At 44.7% G+C, this 20,731-nt stretch overlaps 2 protein-coding genes and 1 long non-coding RNA gene across 9 annotated transcripts; 2 read left to right on the forward strand and 1 right to left on the reverse strand.

Annotated features, from left to right (window-relative positions):
- Window positions 1-25: 25 nt before the first annotated feature.
- Window positions 26-6,998, forward strand: mllt1a (MLLT1 super elongation complex subunit a). 4 transcript variants are annotated; one of them, XM_085927548.1, is made up of 12 exons: window positions 26-168; window positions 2,723-2,903; window positions 2,981-3,063; window positions 3,309-3,452; window positions 3,528-3,653; window positions 4,112-4,759; window positions 4,901-4,991; window positions 5,148-5,259; window positions 5,358-5,457; window positions 5,549-5,626; window positions 5,895-5,966; window positions 6,053-6,998. In XM_085927548.1, exons 1-12 carry the CDS (start codon window positions 157-159, stop codon window positions 6,179-6,181), a joined length of 1,776 nt encoding a protein of 591 aa, XP_085783674.1. In that variant the 5' UTR covers window positions 26-156; the 3' UTR covers window positions 6,182-6,998. The 4 variants fall into 4 exon arrangements, with proteins under 4 accessions (XP_085783674.1, XP_085783676.1, XP_085783675.1 ...); XM_085927550.1 differs by having other exon boundaries at window positions 5,549-5,617; XM_085927549.1 differs by having other exon boundaries at window positions 4,904-4,991.
- Window positions 6,999-9,661: 2,663 nt separating this feature from the next.
- acsbg2 (acyl-CoA synthetase bubblegum family member 2) lies at window positions 9,662-19,963 on the reverse strand. 4 transcript variants are annotated; one of them, XM_085927547.1, is made up of 14 exons: window positions 19,860-19,963; window positions 16,368-16,500; window positions 16,075-16,181; window positions 15,160-15,449; window positions 14,377-14,465; window positions 13,868-14,069; window positions 13,641-13,790; window positions 13,383-13,559; window positions 13,087-13,268; window positions 12,784-13,026; window positions 12,460-12,677; window positions 12,202-12,341; window positions 11,685-11,928; window positions 9,662-11,605 (listed from the first exon to the last, which is right to left on the reverse strand). In XM_085927547.1, the coding sequence occupies exons 2-14, from the start codon at window positions 16,475-16,477 to the stop codon at window positions 11,487-11,489; spliced, it is 2,271 nt and encodes a 756-aa protein (XP_085783673.1). In that variant the 5' UTR covers window positions 16,478-16,500; window positions 19,860-19,963; the 3' UTR covers window positions 9,662-11,486. The 4 variants fall into 4 exon arrangements, with proteins under 4 accessions (XP_085783673.1, XP_085783671.1, XP_085783670.1 ...); XM_085927545.1 differs by lacking the exon at window positions 19,860-19,963 and adding an exon at window positions 19,577-19,847 and having other exon boundaries at window positions 12,784-13,020; XM_085927544.1 differs by lacking the exon at window positions 19,860-19,963 and adding an exon at window positions 19,577-19,847.
- LOC147047649 (uncharacterized) lies at window positions 10,535-19,160 on the forward strand. Its single transcript, XR_015067921.1, has 2 exons — window positions 10,535-10,824; window positions 18,620-19,160. It is a non-coding gene; the product is annotated as an uncharacterized LOC147047649 (long non-coding RNA).
- Window positions 19,964-20,731: the final 768 nt, after the last annotated feature.

Raw genomic sequence — 20,731 nt, forward strand, 5'->3', positions numbered from 1 at the left:
TTGCCTTCCAGTGGACCGTCTGGACGGGGAGGGGAGGGGAGTCGTCTGCCTTCCGCTTCTCGGCTGGATTGACACACAATGAGGACCCAAGGCTGGAAAGACGCTCATCAAACGCCGCTGTAAATAAAAACAACAAATCACTGAGGCCACTGAAACATGGAGAATCAGGTAGGTTTGCTCCCCTCTCTGCTTTTGGACACGAAACTTTTCCCGATGAAAAGACTGGCTGCTTTCTCGCTGCTCGGGCAGCAATGAATCCTCTGTTGTAGTCGCTTGAAGAGAGTGAGCAAGGGAGAGAGAGAGCGAGTGAGAGAGAGAGAGAAAAAAAAACGCTGCTCCTGCTGCTGTACAAGTCGTAGTTGTTTGGTTCTGCAGCTATGCTAGCTGGCCACTCATACATCGGCATTTACCGCTAACTAGCTCCGCTCCGTAGCTCCATTCAGCGCCGCTGCATTGGCGCAGCCACAAATCCAGCACACAAAGATAATACACACGCTCTCTTTAGATTACAAGTATTAGTTACGAGTTATTTGATTGAGTTATTAGTGGCGGTTGTGTCCAGCTAAGCTAAGCTAGTTCACACAACCAATGGAATATGATCGGCCCTTGGCTAAAGGCTAAGGAGCCGCGACAAGGCGCCGGGAAAAGGCTCGCTCGTCCTCCCTTAGTCGCGCTGCTCATCCAGGGCGGGGGCCTGATACCTGTCATACTTGCCAAAGAGGACACTACTATTTTGTAGTATTGGCTAACATTTCATTAATGGTTAACTCGTGTACACTTTTTTCCCCCCTGTATGAATATGCAGGGGGGGGGGGGGGGGGGGGGGGGGGCATTTTGGCAAAATCCCAATGTGGAGAATTTGAACCGCACTCATGCTTTGATTGGCATTTTTCATTGAGCTAAAGTGTCCAAAATACACAAGGAGGTTCGCTATCAAACTGCTTTTGCATCATTTTTGTTGAATGTTACTGGATAGTTGTGTTAAATCATGTCATACGTACAACAAAAGTCTTGAGGTTGTTCACTTAAGTCATTCAAGCTCCTAAAAAAACCACAATTGTCTTTAGTTCCACAGTGCTTGCTTTTGACCTTGCGGCCCTCCAGTGCTCAAACTGGAAACCTTACTTATTGACTCACTCCACCCCGACAGATTTATCTGAACAAATGAACGTATTTGCACACAATGTCACAAGTTTGAAAAGTTTTTTTCTCTGTGTAAAACCTCAGAACTATCAGCTACTCTCTTGGGACTGCTTCTTTAAAGTTGCTTTCAAGTAGACTGGTGAGTGATCAAGAAAGAGGACATGGTCCGATGCCTGGAACTTTACAAATATTCTCAGTGTTTGCCTTTCATGAAGAAATTCATCGACATGCACAGCGATGTTGTCAGTATTTTTGATTGTGTCTCGTATCGGCCTGGTTTTGACAAAATGCTCCAAAGCTATCGAGATAGGCTCACACCTCACTTGAGAGTTTCCAAAATGCCAGATTTATTTTTTATCATCTTGAGGATGACAGCACAGCAGTTTCCTTCCTTCGACATTTCTATGACAACCAGCTATGCTGCGAGGCAATGGGTGTGTGTGTGTACAGTGGAAAACAAAATCCTGGGACAAGTGGGTAAAGCCTATTGGAGTCAGCAGCTTGATCTATGGAAAGCTGGCAAAGAACATGGACGCCACTGTGAGGTCAAAGATACTGCAATAAAGATGTTGATGTTCCATTTAGGGTGCTGTTATTACCATGATTGAACAGTTGAACACGGAGGCCGGCAAATTCCACCACAGAAAGAGAAAAATGTGATGATAACCATAGAATATACCAACTGACTATTTAGTGTACTCACTTTGAGAGTTTACTCTTCCCAATTGCAACATTGATGGGTACTTACACTGTAGGTTGCCCATTGAAGCATCTTAGTGCGATCACTGGCCGTGGCTGGAATGGAAGTCCTGCTTTGTTTGGGAATGCTGATAGAGATCAGCTGTTTTTCTTGTCATGAGACTTCTCTATGCAAACTCTGCGCTTGCTTGGGATGACAGGTCATGATGATAATGACTTATTTGATCGGAGGAAAATGATGTTTTTCCTGCCCACGCTTATCATACTGTTTATCCAAAAATAAAAAACAGCTCTTGAAATAAATAATGTTTGAATGCTGGTCTAGCACCACCACATTTAAATCTTTCAAGAAGCTTGAAAAGTGCAGTTAGGTCGAGTGCACGCCACTCACGAAAGCTCATCTGAGATCAAGTCTAGTGGAAAGGGGCATCATGTGTTTGGGGTTGCTTTGCTGCCCCAGGGCCTGACTGCTCTCATTGATGCACAAATCACTTCCCAGAATAACGGAGACAAGATATTGTGCAGTAAAGCTCAAGACTGTCTGCCAGTTAGAGCTCAAAAGTGGATGCAACAAGACAATAATGACCCAGAGGGCAGAGCAATATTATTCAGAAAAGAAATGGCATCATCTCGTGGAATTACCCAGTCAGGGCCCAGAATTTCTGATTCTTCTGTACTTAGGATCCAGCTGAGTAAACTTGATATTTATTTGACCTTGCCATGGTCATTAAAGTATTCCTAACTTATCAAGAATGGGTGGCATGTTTTGATTGGACATATCCTTCTTTTCCTGACTTTGCACTTCCTGCATGGACGTTTTCTACCAAACGGAAAAGGCCAAGCACTGACAGCTAGCTATTTTTTGTTCTGAAATGTCCAGTGCACAGTGCAGGTGAAACTGGAATTGGGCCACAGAGCTCAGCTGAGGAAGAAAGTCACATCAGAGGGCTTCACCCACGACTGGATGGTTTTTGTCCGAGGGCCAGAGAACGGCGACATCCAGCACTTTGTAGATAAGGTTGTCTTCCGCCTGCACGAGAGCTTCCCCAAACCTAAAAGAGGTATGTATGACAGCCGCAACGGGAATGAACGAAAAGGAAAATCATTCAAACTGGAAGAATTGGAATTGTGTGTGCAGTATGCAAGGAGCCCCCGTACAAAGTGGAGGAGTCGGGCTACGCAGGCTTCCTCATGCTCATCGAGGTCTACTTCAAGAACAAGGTGAGAGAGATGGGGGGGGGGGGGGGGGGGGGATTTCAATTGCTTTGATTCATCGAAGAGATGAAAATGTTAAATTGTAAAATGTCTAAACATTTTACTTTAGATTTTTAAATGATTGTTTATAGAGTGGCTGTAATTATTTTTTTTATAGAACAAAATAAGTCTTTAATTTTCTTAACAGAAATATTTTTTCCCTTTGTGATGTTCCTCTTTAGTATTGACACGATGAATCAATTTTGTTTTAGGAAGAGCCAAAAAAGGTGTGTTTCAACTATGACCTATTCCTGAACTTGGAGGGCAATCCACCTGTTAATCACCTCCGCTGTGAGAAGCTCACCTTCAACAACCCCACCAAAGATTTCAGGAAAAAGCTGATCAAAGCTGGAGGGGTGAGATCTTTAGTCCATATTTAGTCCAATAAAGCATTTAGCACTACATACAACACATGGAATGTGCTTTGTTAGGTATTGGTGGTTCCGGAGGTGGCTGAAGCAGTGTCCAGGCCCAGTCCAGACTATCCAATCCTCCCCACCATCCCCCTCTCAGCATTCTCAGATCCCAAGAAAACCAAGACCTCTCATGTGTCAAAGGTTGGTTAAGCTTTGCTTGTCATTTGACAACCACTTGGCTCAGATCCAACCTTCGTCGAGAAAGAAAACAAAGTAGTACTTCATTTCTCCTCCGCATCTTTGTTTGTCATTCATCACATATAATCTCTTTTGTGAGGATAAAACTTTGAGTTTGCTTTGATTGTAGCGTTTGCCTTTAAAGCTGCTGGCTGGCTATAATTGTTACCAACTGCCGTTTAGCATTAGCATGTGCACTGAATTAGTCGGCCTTCGCGGAGAAAATGTGAGCACCCCCTGTGTCGCTCCGTCTTGCCTCAGTTAAATCCATCACAAATAATTAATAACTTTTGATCGGCCTTTTCTCTTGATCTGGCGACAACAAAAAATAGCCTTTACTATTCTCAACATTGGTCTTACTCGGACCTTTGCCAAGTTTTTGTCTTTCCCGAGTCATTGCTTGTTTGTTTTTTTACCTTCAGGAACCCAGTAAAGAAGGAGGAGGCGGTGGCGGCGGCGGGAGCAGCAAAGGACCCAAACCGCACAAGATGACCAAGGAGCACCGCGAAAGACCCCGAAAAGACTCGGAGAGTAAAGCCTCGTCCAAAGGCGACAACGACAGAGATGGAAGCGGCAAAAGCGGACGGGACTCTTCCTCAACCTCGTCTTCGAAAAAGCCAGCAGACATCAAAGTTAAAGATGAAGTCAAAGTCTTGCCCAAGGCAGCTTTCAAGGAGCCCAAGCTCACCCTGAAGGAGTCAAAGATGGAGGGCATGTCTCCAAAAGGAGGGGGGGCTGGGAGTGGAGGGGGCGGCGGCGGAGGGGGATCTGCCGAATCCAAAGCCCCCAGCAAAAGACCCTCGACTGTGGAGTCTCCCAAACCCAGTGCCAAGAAGCAGAAAAAGGGCAGCTCCGAGGGTCCCAAAGGCCCGTCTGGCGCCGCTTTCACGGGTTCCCCTCGCGTGTCGTCATCATCCGCTGCCACTCAACCCTACGTCGACAAGAAACACTCCAAGGAAAAAGGTCGCTGGGCCAAAAGCAAAAACGACACACAGGATTTAAAAGAACCCAAGAAACTTCCTGAGTCAGAAGAGTCCAATTCAGAGGATGAAGCATCTTCAAAGTCTGAGGTTGGGACACTTTGCATTCATTTCCCTTTTCTACCAACTGTGGTACAAAAAGTTTTTTTTTTTTTTTTTTTTAATTAAAATTGCATCAAAGCATTCTCGAGCCCATTTAATCGATTGATGTCATCCAACCTCCTCCAACAGCAGTCGGCTCTTTCCAGTCCTTCAAACTCGAGTTCCAGCTCCGACTCCAGCTCCGACTCGGACTTTGAGCCGGGACAAAAACCAGGACAAGGTACAATAGTTTAAACTTGATTCCCAGAAATTTTCCATGCATACTAAATACAAATACTATGTGTCCTATCTCAATCCAAATCTTGAAAGAATGAAATCTGCCAGATAACAACGCACAATCACAGTCCAAACAAGGAAGGTTCTTTGTTTCTCTCAGGTCCCTTGCGATCCATGGTGGAAGAGATCCAGTCAGAGGAATCGGACGATGACGACAGCAGCTCGGAGGAGGGGACCCCCATCAAGACCAATCCCCCCAATCGCGACTCTCGGTCAGTCAGACGAAGCACCCCCTCTGATAACATTGATGAAACGGGACACATGCAGAAAGTGTGTGAGTGACCTAATAACCTTGTCGTCCCCCCGTCAGACTGAGCCTGGACAGCGAGAGTGACAGCAGTGACGGCTCGCACCGCCCCAGTCGAGACCCGGCCCCACCCCCGCAGAAACACAGCTCCTCCAATAATAAAGTGAGTCCTGCCGCATATTGACCACTTCATTCCATCCCTTTTCTCTTGTCCCTCCTAACTTTGCCCAATCGCTGCTCGCTCGCGCACGCAGGTGTCGGGCCGAAAGAGTCCAGACTCCTCGTTCCGTTCGGAGAAGGTGTTGAAGAAGGGATACGACAAGGTAGGAAAGGTAAATACGGCAACTTTTTGGATGCTTCAACTTACACACGTGTCCTATGAAGCCAAATAGATTGCTGTCGGTTTGGCAAACGGATCCAGATGTTTGGACAAACTGCCACTGAACTCTTGTCAAGTATTTTTCTTAGCACCACATCAAACATCCTTCACATGGCTCTCGTTCAACTCGCAACAAAACATCCATGCTTTGCTGGATCGTTTTATTTTTTTTACGATACACAATGTGCTTTTCAACCAAGCTCTTCTCCCAAATGATTCAGGCCTACACAGAAGAATTAGTGGAACTCCATCGCAGACTGATGGCTTTAAGGGAGCGCAATGTCTTGCAACAGGTTTGTGTTCACGTCTTGCTTTTCCATCATTGACCGAGTCCAGATTGTTTCCAGCAACTTTTGCTTGTCTGGATTCCGTTTCTCAGATCGTCAACCTGATCGAGGAGACGGGTCACTTCAACGTGACCAACACCACTTTTGACTTTGACCTCTTTTCCTTGGACGAGTCCACCGTCCGCAAACTACAGAGCTACCTGGAGGCGACGGCCACGTGACAGGAAGCGGAGCCGGAGGTCGCCGCTTCTCCTCGAGGAGCAGCTCCTTCATCGCTCAACGGCAAGCAACGTAACCACACACACGCGTAAGAACAAAGAAGCACACACGAAGATGCCGCCGCCGCCGCACCTTGATGACACGCTGGCGAGGGGCAACCCGTGGAGGAAGGGGAGGACGGCGTGAGCGGGAGAGTCTGACATGGCAGCAGGAGAGGAGCGCCGCAGGAAGTTAACGGCATGACGGACCCGTGGAATTCAGCCGCTCCCCCCCTCACACACTCGTCGTCGTCCTCCTTCTTTCCATTGACACTCCTTCCCGGCCAGATCACTCCACGTCCCGTCCCGTCCCATCCCATCCCCCTGCAATCAGCCACATTGGGCCTTGGCAGTTACTGACTTTTCTTATTTTGGAACGCACACGCATGTGTACATGTGGAAGCGTGCGTGCGTGTTTGGATGGCATCGCTGCTCTCCCTCCCAACATGCATGGTGTTGACTTTGCTCCTTGCACTGAAAGCTGAGCCGTGACCTCACGCCAATGCCTCTCCAAAAAAAGCTGCAAGTGCATCCCTCCCAACTTCCTTTTCTCCCAGGCCAGCCCATCCCAGCCCAGCCCAGCCCAGCCCAGCCTCCCTCTCATTCATGTCAGCGTGCACCAAAGGGCTCCACTGTTGGTCGCCGGTGCGTTCTTGGATTGCCGACTGGTGGATTTGTAAAACTAACAAAAGTAGCCATACTCGTCTCCCACAATCCAAAAATAAGAAAAAGTAGGGGCCATGCGCCCCCCCCCCCCTTTTTTTTTTTTTTTTTTTTTTTTATATTTTATTTTTCTACAAATGCATTTGTGTTTCTACTCCCAGATTTGCGGTTAAATGACCTGTGAGCTATGAATGTATATCCATTTTATTTTTCTACGCCCAACAGCAACAAGCCCACTCGAGTGCCTTTCTGCAGCATGAAGTGGGTGTTCCCCAGCATCCCTCCCCCCCATCCCCACCACCACCCCCACCGCTTTGAAAAAGGGGGAAACCAAGTGTTAATCAGACTGCCTGATTCTTCAGTATTGTCTTAAAGGCTTCTTTTTCTTCCTCAGTGTCCTTGTAGGCAGTTGTAGTCATTCCTCTCGTCATCTGTGTAGAAAGTGTACAATGTTATAACTGGTGTTTCTGTTTTTGCTTTTCTGCCACTAGCTCAGTGTTTCATGTTTGGGGGTACGTAAGATGAACTAGCTGTAGAAAACTGTTGATTTGGGCTGCTGTGTATGTGACCTCCCTTTCTGGGAAAATTGAGGTGAAATATCAAATGATGATGACCACTCGCAATAGAATCAGTCTTTTAAGAGCCCACTTATCTCAACCCAAAAGCAATTTCACGCAACCGGCAGAGTTCTTCACCAATCACGTGTACGTGGCATAACAACTATAGATATTGTTAAGTGAATGAAAGCTGAAAAAGTGTGCTCAGGGTCACAGGGAACCGAACCCAGTTCACTTCATAGTCCATGACAGTAATAGCAATGTTTACAACAGGTTTGTAGTTGCACGTGGTTGCCACAAGATGGCAGCAAAGCACTACATTCACATTAGACAGGGCAATGGCCTTTCTTGATGAAGCTCCCGCCTAGGCTTCGACATAGTTCCACAAGATGGAGAGAAATGCCATGCAGCAGCCTGAGGTTGAGGTCCACACTTTGCCGCTCTGCCTTTTGTGTATTTATTCTGACCTTTGTGTAGCTTTAATACTGGCGTGTTGCGGGGGCCGTCACTCTGCTCACTGTAAAGGCTGTTGTTTTGAAACAGCTCTTCAACACCCCACCCCCCCCCCGGCCCTGGCCCCGGCCCCAGCCCATCCCGCCTGTGCCTCTGCCTCTGTCAACAAAACCCCGACCGACTCCCAGTTGCTTTGTGTGACAGCCAGGCGTCCTCTTCTGAGTGTACGTCCGAGTTCATGAACTCTTGACTGTTTGACCCGCTACTCTTTTTTTTCACCCAACTGGGTCATTGGAGTGGATGTTGACCCAAGAAATGCCCCGCAGTCTACCCACAGTCTGTTTTATTTATGGACCTCTGCACTTTTGGCTGTGATGACTTCAGTACTTAAATAGTTACCTAAATTGTATTTTTAAGGATTTTATACAATATTTACATGCAATATGATATTATTTGATTGTTTTTTGCCAAATTGTTTTTGTTAATTTAATTGTCTTGAATTTGGGCACGTTTTGTCACTAGTAGTCACCAACCAACATGCCCTCTCCAAGCTCTTTTTTTTTTTTTTGGCCTGAACTGTTTTTCCTGGCACGTTCCCTGTAATGTTTTTGTGTATCTCATGACAGCTGAGCACCAAGAAGCAGGTGTTGCAGATGTTTGCTGGATGACCTCAACTTAATCACTGTCTGCTTCCAGTCACAATAACTGGACCACAGAGAGAACGCCACGCCACACTTTTGTTCAGGGAGCTGTTAAGCTAAAAAAAAAAAAAAAAAAAAAAGTAATTTTTTTTTCATTTTTGGTTTTCCTGTGCTTGGATGTATGGTTTCATAGACGATGCGCTCGCTCGGCACAAACACGTTATAGGAAAGGAGGGGACTGCGGGAGCTGGGCATTTACACTTGGACAATACAGCTGAGGTCAATAATCTGCTGTGTGCATCTTTAAAGGAAGAGCAGAAAAAATGCTGTGGACAGGGCGCATGTGTATTTATAAGGGTTCAATTCTTTGACTGGGGGGTTGTGAGGAAATTGGTGGCATCATCAAGATGTGGTCAACACAGAACAAACCAGCTGAAGGGCACATGAGCAACTCAATTTGGTATAAGACAAACTTGGCATTGAAATGCCACCATGTGGCCATATCATGCAAGTTGTTGTCATAGTCAAAACATGTTATTTTAATGTTATTTTTATTTTGAAAATCATAATAAAGTCATGAAGTACTGTCACGGCGTCTCATCACTGACCGCCGGCCCACCCGGTCACAGGGTTCATATGGAGTTCATACGGCTGCACGTGGGGTGAAAAGGACACGCGGAAATAGGTCGGGCCCGGCCGGGCCCATCACGTGATCATCCAGCGGGGCCAATTAGGATCCTTATTGCTTCAGGGCTGATCAATACAATGATGTCACGGCGCTGTGATGGAGGTACCACCATCAATGAATCCCCGTTAAAGACGTTTAACATGGCCTAGTTGACCCTAAAATGACCTTTGTTACATCGAGTTGAACGCAGCCTCTTCTGTGTTGCCCTGTTCATGTACAACAAAAGTATCATTCTGTGTAGTTAGTATTTAGCCTACCAATGCTTTGATCAACTTTACAAACTCGTCTGTCAGCCAGAAATGGAGAAATAAGTTGGCTTATTTTTGCACTGCTTGATCACTTCAAATTACAATGGGTTCAAATGTCACCTTCAATGTTCGTACGAGCAGTAAAGACCAAATAAATTATTATTTTCTCCTCTGTGAATAAGACAAACACATGATACCGGAATGGACAACTTTTATTATTTCCAGTTTGGTCATTGACATTTACGAGCTTCCTTCAACCTGAATGACTCACCAACCACATCCCTACTCATAAGAGCATCATTAGTTGAGTCAAATTTCCAGGAAACGTCACAGCTTGGTGCTTATTTTGAATTACAGTTGACTCCTTCATTAAATTGAATAACAAATTCTGGCAGCATATAACCAGTGTCATTTAACAGAAGGGAAACTCACTCACTCACATCCCCCAATCCCTTCATAAAAACAATACATGGTAGAAATAATAAATGACAGAACTTCAGCTGATTTGCATGAGCCAGCTCCTCATCCAGTCATCATGTTACAACAATCAAAAGAGTGCTTCCAGTATTCTCTTCAGCTCTTTGGATTTCATCAACTTCTATTTTCAAGTAGAGAGTGTTTTCTGGGAAACTAAATGCATGAGGATCACAATAGAATTTGACATAAAGTGTGGCAACTGTTTAGATATTAAGAAGTCAATTAACATATATGTATACCGCCAGTTGAATGTCATCCAACATTGTTTCGTTTTCCTTCCACATGGAAGGTTTAAAGCATATTTACAATCCAATACCATGCAAGTGAACGAACACACGTTAAGGAGGCTGCAACCAGTGCAAATGAACGACCAAGCGAGCGAGCCTCTAGCAGTCACATCAGCCCAAAAAGCTTCACGTATTTGGATGATATGTTTTTTTGTTTTTGGAACATATAAAGTATACAATCTGGATTGAACGCAATCATTAAAATGTGATACTACTTCCTTTTCAACTGATCCACAAATGAAGGATTTCATTGCATATCGTGGAAAATCCACTTTTTTTTTTTTTTTTTTTTTTTAGCTTTTATAACCATATTATTGTGCACTTGGGTGTCTCCAGGACTTTTATATGTTTGCGGGATATTTTTTGACTATCCATTTTCTATTTTTCATCTATTACGGCAGACTTTGTAATGGGTGCGGCCAAACGGTTTCACCCTTCCGCCATCTTTATTACTCGGAGAGACTTTAGTCGTGCAAACGAGTCAAGGATGCCCAAGTGGAAAGATCGAAATGTTCCCTTGTTGGATGTATTCATCCACACAAAAAACGATTTGCCTCATTGAGGCTTCAGTTCGTTCAATCGATCGTAAAGCGGTAAGCTTGAGATGACACAAAAATTCCAACCTGTATTTCACTTTCACATTATTGTGTGTCCATGATACCCTCGTTTTCATAGCATTAGCATCATTAGCATTCGTCTTTCTGCTGATTTTAGTGCTGTGCACTCTATGGTTTCACTTGCTATTGTATTTGGAGTAGTTTTATCTGATGAATTGCAATGAAGGTTATTCTTGGGGAACACAATAATGCGTTAGCTTCTCGCCAACGCTAGCATTAGCTTACTGCTTAACTTGACTGCAATGCTTGTTTACAAGACGTGTTCATAAATATTGTGAGGGCATTTACTTCGTTACGTGTTATGCATGGTCTTTGGCCCGAGCAAACTGCCAACAAAAAGTGAAAATTCACTGTTGAATCAACCTTTTCTCAAAGCTATTTGGGGAATTGTGTTCTTTTCCTTTTCAAGTATGGTCATCGTTACAAACGAATTTTCTTTGCTGCTACTTCACATCCGTATGCAACACAAATAAATAGTTGAAAAAACCCCAAAGCTAATTGAATTTACAATGGCTTTCTCTTGTCCACAAATGTAAAACAAAATAAGGCAATAAAAACAGAACTTGAACAAAACGATAAACAAGCAGATAGATATATTAGAACAAAGAGCGAGTCATGCGGAGAGCAACTCGTTTCTCTTATTTGGTAGGCGGCGGGTTGTCGGGGGTCGTTGGAGATGTCACTTCCCTGTAAAAGTTGTCAATCTGCTCTTGGTACATTTTGGACACCACCGGCCGCTTCAGCTTCATGGTGGGTCCTGCAGAAAAGGAATACAACATCATATCCGTCAATCCATTTTGGGTGGCATGTTAGATATTGAGATGGCCACTAGTTACCCAGCTCTCCTCCAGTGATGGAGAAGTCCTGTGGGAGAATGTGCCACTTTTGGATGCGCTGAGCATTGGAGATGGCTTTCTCATTAACCCGGTTGATGGCGTCCTGGATGTCAGCGTTTACGGCGCGATCGCGGCCGCCTGCCAGTTCCGAGACGCGGGTTGCTTGACTTCCCAGTTTCCTGCAGATCTCCACGGCCTCTGGAGTGAGCTCGTCCAATGGGGCGCCGTCGGCGTTAAGCTCGCACTGAAATCACGGTTATTTTAAAGTTCAAATGAGCAATATAACCTCCAAGGAATTCTTGCTCATCTTGCTCTGAAAGCAATCTAATCAAAAACAAGAATCCAAACTGGACCCTCGTCTAACGTTTGTTTCCTTGCTCATGTCATGCGGTGTTGCAATCAGCCACCAGATGGCAGTGTCGTCGTTTGACAGCTCGAAAACGGGATTTGAAATTAAAATCAAAGTGTTATCTGCAAGTTGACTGTAAAGCTTACACAATGCATTGTTTTGTCATACCTTAATGGTGAGGAGCATGGACAGAAACTTTCTCTTGTCTCCTATCAGCATGGCATTGCTAATCAGCGGCAGAGCTTCCTTGACTGCATCCTCGCTAGGCACAGGAGCGATGTTCTCTCCCCCTGCTGTGATGATTAACTCTGAAATAACAAAAGGAGCATTGTTGAGAAAGCTTTTTAAAGAAGCCAGGGCTCTCCTGTTCAAAGAAGTAAAAAGCTTTCTCCGATATCCGTGTGCTCCACTAGCAAACGAGCGCACCTTTAATTCGACCGGTGATGAAGAGGAATCCATTGCGGTCGCGTTTGCCCAAGTCGCCGGAATGCAGCCAGCCCTCCAAATCCAGAGCTTCCTCGGTCTTGTTGTCCATGTTGAGGTAACCCATGAAGACGTGGCGACCCCAGAAGCAGACTTCGCCGGTCCCATCTTGGTCTGGGTTGTGCAACTTTGTCTTGCACCCAGGGATCTCCTTGCCGCAGCTGAAGGGCAACAAAAAAAATAATAAAAAAATTGGGACACTCAAAATCACTCCTGGTCCGAGGGTCCAGAGTTGGACACCCTTGCGTGAAAGCATACGGCAAATACCTGGTGATCCTAAAGGCATCTGGAATGGAGATGGTGTGCGGTCCGGTGGACTCGCTCATGCCGTACAGCTCGTACAACGGAATGTCCAGGCTGAGGAAGAACTCCAGCGTGTCCCGGGTAATGGGGGCGGCACCCGTGTAGCACCTGTGGCAGCGGTCCAGACCCAGAGCCTTGCGCACCTTCTTGAACACCAGCTTCTTGGCGATTTGATAACTCAACGGCGTGTGTTCCGCCGCTCTGTTTCTTCAAAAGAAAAGGCCTCTTCAAACAGCTGTTCCAAAGTGCAACGCCGCATTTACTCACACGTTCATCTTGGATAGATTGGTCTGCAGACCCACGTCTTTGGCCCAGGCAGCAACTTTGCGGCGAACGGCGGACGACTTTGCTCCAGTGGCCTTCATTTTCTCTTGCATCTTCTCCCAGACACGTGGCACCCCCATGAAGGCCGTGGGACGCACCTCCTTCATGGTGTTCACCAACGAGCCCTGCAAACGGACAGCGCGACGACACGTGTACAACTCGAGCATGTGTTTTGACTGTTTTCCAAGATCCAGACGTCATCGTGGCGTCATCATCATAAAAAAACAAACGCGACTGACCTTAAGTGCATCGGGGTCGGCAAAGTGCGTGACCCCGCCCACCCTCATGGTGAGCCAGATGTCCACCATCTGGGCGGCGATGTGGCTGAGGGGAAGGTAACTGACCACCACCTCCTGGGACTCGGTGGCGTCCGTCAGGCCCACGTGCCGAGCGGTGGAGAGCGCCGTCCATGTCAGCTGAGGGTTAAGGAGGAGAATGTCTTATGTAAAGAACCTTGGGGCGCTTTTAAATTTGCTAAATGTGAATCAGGCGCTTACATTATCATGACTGAGCATGACTCCTTTGGGCTGGCCGGTGGTTCCTGAGGTGTAAATGAGCGTGCAGCACTGATTGGGCTTCTGCTTGGCGATGACGTCGTCCAGCGAAACATCAGAAACGTCACGTCCCAGTTTCATGAAGTCGGACCACTGCGGGAAGAGACGGTGAGAGACGCTCAATGCCACCACGGCTGCTTCCCGCGCGTCATTCATCTTTGTTGACTTACGCTGTACACGTTTGCTTTCTTCTCTTTGAGTTTCCCCTTGTACTGGACAATGGCTTTCAGGTGTGGCAAACTGTCTTGCACTTGAAGGATCTTCTGCAACTGCTTGTGGTTCTCCACCACAAGGATATTAGCCTTGCAGTTTTCGGCCACATACTGGCATGCTTCTGACGAGTTGGTGGCGTAGATGCCCACAGCGAAGCCACTGCAACACGCACGCACATTTACATTTGGAATTTGAACAAGTGCGTGCTCAGGTCCTCCTGCGTGAAGTTAGCATTGTTTGCTTTCATAGAATCGTTTAACTGAATAGCCTTCGGTGATATTTCAAATACGGTGGTTAGTAATCAGCGCATTTGGCCTTTATCAATCAATGCCACGCTCTTATTTTGCTGTGGGGGTAAGCGAGTGGAACTCCTGGTGTTTGACCGTAATACAGCTGGAGGAAGCGCTGCTTGGGCGTCAAGCTAACTAAGGGTACTTTTTGTCATATGCATGCATCCACAACTCACCCTGCCAAAATGGCTCCGATGTCAGCGATGAACCACTCCACAGAGTTGAAGCCTAGGATACATACGCCATGGTAACGCTGCAACCCAAGCTATAAACAGACCAATATATCCAGTCAATATTGCAATTTGGCCTCTGCTTTCATGTGATCTCAAGTGCTTTTGGCCATTCTTTTATATGGCGCGCTTGACAATTTCTAGTCCTAAAACCAGCTCAAAGTAGGTCAAAGTTGTGGCACAGACGGTGTAGCGTGATTTGTTTGAAGCGCAGAAAGACAAACTCTGTCTTTTCCGATGATCTTTTAGATGTCAACATAAATACGACAATGAAGCAAACAAGGCTTTATGTTACAGTGTGTAAAGTATGCAACTCTACGCCGAAGATTCCAAATGCCACGTGACGTGAGCAAACGTGGACAAGGACGGTCATACTTCTGTCCAATCACGTGTGTATGTGACACTAATTCACGTTGCATTAAGTGTGGCTTGCGGTTCCGTCCGATGTCTTTGGGCTGAGTTGCTGGGTTAAGTTCCCACATCGACTTGACTCTTCAAGTCCACGACCACATGACATGAAGATGCTAGACTGAATAAATGTGCGGTGTGCTTGAGACTAATGTGTCAAAATGCTAGCGTGGATTATTCCTAAGAAACAAATCAGGCGGAAAAGTTCATCTGGTCAAAATCCAGCGATGAAAGCGAAAGACCTCGTAAAAAACGGATTTCTTTATGCATCCCCAGAAGGGCCCGACTCAATGACTAAGCAATATTGGTCAAATGACGTACCTTAAGGAAGCTCTTGGCTGCTGTGCGACAGGTCTCGTAGTATTGCTTGTAGTTCAAGCTCTTCTTCTGCTCGCCTTCTTTCCAGCTCACAGCGGTATACTTGCCAAAATTCTTCACAGCTGTTGTGAAGAGCTGATGGACCGTCAAAGGGGTCTCCGCTGCTAGGCCGGAATCTTCCATGCGGAGCTTCACTTCGCCGTCGGCTTGACACGTCCACAGGTTGGACCCCGGTGCTGGTGCCGGTGTTGGTGCCGGTGACACTGACAGAGAGCCTGGGCGCTGGCCATTTACTGGAGGACATAGAAAGTATATGAGGCCAGAGAACTAATAAGAACTAAATATTCTGGTGCATTTAAGTGAGACAGGACAGGTCACAATTGCCAGGCAACAGCTCCTTAATCAATCAATAAATACATCCTTCATTGGAAAAGGAACATCTCAATCCATGATCTTGTGCTTCTCAAGAACACTGAATATAAACCGCCAATGCTCACTATATTGCTGTCAGCTAGCACGTTTATGGCCTGGAACAGCTGCTCATTGTTGGCTGGCTGCAACAGCAGGAACAAGCAAATTAATGTTTAACCCTGCTCCACTCAACAAATGAATGCCCGTTCATTTTGATCCACCATTATTTGGAAATCCAAAAGATGGAACAACAAATGAGTTTCACTTTCCCCTTCAGTACAAATCCAGGAAAGGATGACGGAAAGGCAGGAAGCAGATGTCACTTCCTCCGGGAAATGAGAGCAATTGCGAGCTGAGATCACCATACCATACAAGGCTTCTTCAACATGAAGCCATCCTGTGATCATGAAGCAGCCATATCGCTCATGCAAACATTCCAATGATAGATAGGGGGCACGCAAATGTAAACAGTGTTCTTATCAGCATTGTGGATGTGTCCTGTATCACCTGTTTGTGTGTGTTCATTGGAGACCTCCGGCTTATTGGTGACAGCATCGGGGGCCGCTATCTTTTCTTCTTTTTCCACCACCGTGGGTTCTTCTTCGAAGGACTCTCTGAGGAACAGGAAAAACACGTCAAACAAAAGGGTGAAGTCCCGAGCTGAGCTGCCACATTCTTCAGCAAGAAACCGGATCCTTGCATAAAACCAGACTCCAGAACAAATGAACGTACGTGCCGTTTCCTGGCACTCATCCATCATTAAATGACAACAACTTCTCCTAGTTGTGTGGTGTACATACTTGGCCATATCCAAAACATGATCAAGGGCTGCTCCATTTTTCCCTGAATCGCAGGTAGACTCGCTCAAGGCAACAGAGTCCGACTGCTGAAGCACACCGACCTCCGACATGGCACCGGGCTCGCACACGGTCACTGCAAGAGGAGAAGCACAGAAGGTAAACAAATGAATGTGGCGGCTGTAGAGTAGACGACACGCTGTTGCAACCTTGCTTCCCTGCTCTAATTACACGACATGTGACTTAAGTACACAAAAGACTGGCACCTGGGTGTTTCAGAAGCAGGGAGCCAAGGTTATTCTAACATCTCTGACACAGATTCCACTGTCAAAACTTGCATAATGGCCCACTCATTCTGGATAAGGCGAGCAACAGAGCTGCCTATATTTACACAATATTTTGCCCTTACCCGACAATAGCATCACACGGCGATTCTACATCAGTCACATCGCTTTCTGCTCATTCGAGATGAGATAGCAAAAAGGGTTTCTATTTTCAATTAGCCAAAGTTCTCAAACTGCATTGGAGCAGTCCTGGTTAGAAGCAGCTGTTCTCTCCTCCCAAGGGTTGGTGGAGTGACATGTACTAAACCCCAAATGCCCAGCTGTTTTCCGCTCAGATCCATCACTGGTTCCCATCAAATATTAAAGATTACAGAACAAACCACAGCTCTATCCACATTTTCTACCAGATCTTTGTTGTCCTATCAATGAACACAGAGCTTCAGAAGAAATGCAATTCCATTGATCAACCCTCTGAATTATTTGTACCGTTTGCCAGCTGTTGGCTCTCGACAAGCGCCCAGATCAGCAGTTTATGACGAGACAACACCCTCAGCATCCTCGCTTGGTGCGCGATCGACCCCGCTACGCCTTTTTCTTATCTATTCTACATTCATAAGAGATGATGGAGACTCCAAACACACCATCCCCAAAGGAGTCATTGGAAATGACAAGTGCCTGCTTGACAACAAAGTCATCCCCTTCTTCACATATTAAGATGGAGTCAAACACATTGATCGTGAATATTCAGCAACAAGGCTGCCTGTGCACATTCTCATCAGAGGAAATAAGATGATTCTGCTATCTAAAACAAAATGAGGAGAAGAAAAAAAACAGCATGCAAGTGAAAGCTTGAAGAGAGGTGAAATCCATTCAATGAACATAAATACTCACATTGCATTTCTGGAAAGCTTTTTTCGGCCTGGTTGAAATTTTTGCTGTACAATAAAGCTCCTTGAACTGTGAAATATTCTATTCTAAAATCTTTCTAGACTACAAGACAAGCAGCCGATCATTCATTTTCAAACAGCAGCCCGGTTTGGTTGGTCCCTCCCCCCTGGAAAAAACCCCACCCTGCCAGGCAGGCTTCCTTCTACGCACTCCCCCCACAATCTGATAGGAGGAAAATGCTCACGCCACAAGCCTCGGCTTCCAAAAAAGGTCATGCAAGCCAAATAAATCAGGCACGGAGGGAAGCGTCAACGATACTATGAAATCCATCCCCCTAACAACAGGCTGCAGACATGCTGGCTAAGGTTACTACGGGTCATTTTTATTTTATACAGCTCTGAATTCTCATGTTCTACAAAAAAAAAACCCATCATCATTTGTGGTATAATATATGCATTAGCTTAATCTGCTACTGATTTTGTATTATATGCATTTCTGTTCAATGAAATATTAGCATATGGAAAATAATCGCTCACTAACAAGATGTCTCTCGATCTGAATGAAAATCATTTTTTTCCCTTTGGGCTGAAACGATGCTTTTGATTGGCAGAGACGAAAACAAGTGAATACCAAAAAGACGACATACACAAATACAGTTTGGTCGTTCAAATGATGAGCGGACCATAGGAACGTATAAATGCCAGTTTACCTGAGAAGTTGTTGGAAGACAATATCCCAAATTTCTGGAAAATGTAAAACAGCTCACCGAGTTCTTCAAAAGTGCAGAGAACCCGACACTACAGAGCTTTTCCGACCGCAATACCTGTTTAATTACCAGACCAATCCTTAAACGGGTTGTTGTTGTTTTCCCGTGAACAAACACAGGTGCCTTTCATGTGAACCCATTGTTGGCTCGGGCAAATTGGAAGTAGCAATATTTGGCTCACTTCTGATCTTCAAATTGAATAATGACACGTTTCATCTTCACATCAAAATCATGGACTGATCATTATGGTAATAACCATTGTGAACATGCTGATCCCAATGAGCATTGGGTGATCTCTTTTATTTCCTTGTTTTCAGGTCACGGATTAAAAGAAAGCAATGTTTGACTGATCTCATCTGATGCTCACATGACGTCTTTCCGTAGCAAGATCACTCTCAGCCAATTGCTTTGAGCCAAGACATCCAGCCACCACTGCACAGCACAGCCAGCCACGACAGCCACCACGACAGCACAGCACAGCATCACGTGACGGCCGGATGGAATCTGCGCATGTGCACGTGCTGAGCTGCCGTAGGCTGCAGCAACCTCGCTGACTGAGGTTACTCTCAGTCATTGACATGAAGTCACAAGATGCTCCGCCAGGGACCGATCACAATGCTCATTTCAGATTTCAATTAAATATTACACTGAACAATGGTAATCAAATGATATAATTTAGACTGTATTGCTCCAAATGACCATAGGCGTGAGTGTGAAAATACTGAGACACCATGCTTAAATGGATACATTTGTACTTTTTTTCTCATTATAAAAGAATTCATTTTATAAACATTTGCTTGGTACAAAAGGAACTTACATATTTGTAGTGTTTTGAAAAATATATTTGTTGTCCTGATATTTTTGTTACATGACATTTTCTTGCTTTGAAAACAAAACAAAACATTGTTTTGGAGAGAATGAAATTATGGATCAATCATATACTGATTGTTTACCATTCCTTTTAAAGTGGAAAATACTGAGTAAGCCTATGTTTACTAGCTTTTAGTTAAAAGCTAACATTACTATAATGGCAGCAATACTTTACACGTTTGCTTAAAAAGTGGCAAGCTATACAGTAGATTGTAAAGCTCCAAATCTTTCATCGTGACAGTCCACCATAAAGAGAAGTGTCATTGATGTTTTGACATTTGTCATCATATTAAGTGTACGCTGACACAATGGCAGATTTAAAGGGATGCATGAAAAATAATATGTTCAATTTGTCAAACTAAAAGTATCAATCAGGATTTAGCCATGTTTTTTCTTGAACTTACTGTTATCAAGGAAGTGAGGGCTGCATGTTGCATCACACTTGAAAGAGAGGTAAGTCATGCGGCTATCCCAAACTGTGGCCTCCACCTTTCAACCAAACTACTCAACATAACAGTAATAGAAAATATAGTTTGGGGAAAGAATTATCAATGATCTACATTAAAGTCTATCACACACGTGTAGCTGTTTCTGTTTTTTTTTTTTTTTTTGCATGCCTTACTTGACAAGAGCAATGAAATGATCAACATACAATTCCGTGCAGTGGACAAAAAGAAAGCTGTTTACCTGAAAGGTGAAGAAGTTTTTTTTTGTTCGTCACGATAGAGGTCTTTGACGATCGAATGAATGCATTCACAGTGGTGTGTGTGTCTACTTTATCTAAACGTCTCTCGATCGTTATGATTTTCTGACGTCATTGGCTTTTATCACACGGTCACATGTTCAAGACGACATTAAAATAATCTGGAGGGGGGAAATGCAGTTTGGATAAGGGATGGAAAAGAAATAAGAACACTTGAAAACAGTAGTGAACTGTTCTTTTGACGTATTATAAGATTCCTTCCAAGGATGCTACAGTATTTTCTCCACGTGTTGTTTTTGTGTGTGTTTAAATAGATGAGAAATGAAGATCTTGAAAAAAACAACACGGATGGCTTTGAGTTAGAACATTTTTCACATTTCTTATAGCTTTTCTTTCCTCTTCCTTTATTAAGAAGTATGGTAATTTGATTTGAATGTGCTTGAGTCACTTGTTATCAAAATAACTCGATATCTGCTGCCACCGTGTGCCGAAAATCGGAAGTGCGGGAAGACAATTCGCCCTTACAAAAAAGATGGCGCTGTACCGTCGAAAAAAAACAGATATATATAAAAAAGACATGCTTTATTCGTTCATGTAACAAATTATAGTAATAATCGTAACACATACAATATCGGGATGGAGCGCACATTGAGCAGTAATAATCACAATTTTAGGTATCAGGACTAGATTTGCAAATCAGAAATAAAGTTACAAACTGAAACATTAGGGAACTGTCCTTAACTAGCAAGTGGGAGAATCGTTGTTTTGAATGCATGAAAGATTTCATTATGAATGTAATAAAAAAAATGCATTCATTCCTACTGGTGGGATTTATTCTTATTTTAATAGTACCAGT

The sequence above is a fragment of the Syngnathus leptorhynchus genome, chromosome 13 (genome assembly GCF_054491065.1).
Source record: "Syngnathus leptorhynchus isolate UIUO chromosome 13, UIUO_Slep, whole genome shotgun sequence".
NCBI classification, from domain to species: domain Eukaryota; kingdom Metazoa; phylum Chordata; class Actinopteri; order Syngnathiformes; family Syngnathidae; genus Syngnathus; species Syngnathus leptorhynchus.

What these genes read in the sequence shown, in the direction of transcription:
- mllt1a (XM_085927548.1), top strand. An exon ending in GGGACAAAAACCAGGACAAG is followed by an intron (nt 4,992 to 5,147) that starts GTACAATAGTTT and finishes TGTTTCTCTCAG; the next exon opens with GTCCCTTGCGATCCATGGTG. An exon ending in ACAGCTCCTCCAATAATAAA is followed by an intron (nt 5,458 to 5,548) that starts GTGAGTCCTGCC and finishes TCGCGCACGCAG; the next exon opens with GTGTCGGGCCGAAAGAGTCC.
- acsbg2 (XM_085927544.1), bottom strand. Translation starts at nt 19,634, where the DNA reads ATGACTTACCTCTCTTTCAAGTGTGATGCAACATGCAGCCCTCACTTC. An exon ending in CCCTCACTTCCTTGATAACA is followed by an intron (nt 16,501 to 19,576) that starts GTAAGTTCAAGA and finishes CTCCTCTTGCAG; the next exon opens with TGACCGTGTGCGAGCCCGGT. An exon ending in CCATGCTCCTCACCATTAAG is followed by an intron (nt 11,929 to 12,201) that starts GTATGACAAAAC and finishes CCGTGATTTCAG; the next exon opens with TGCGAGCTTAACGCCGACGG.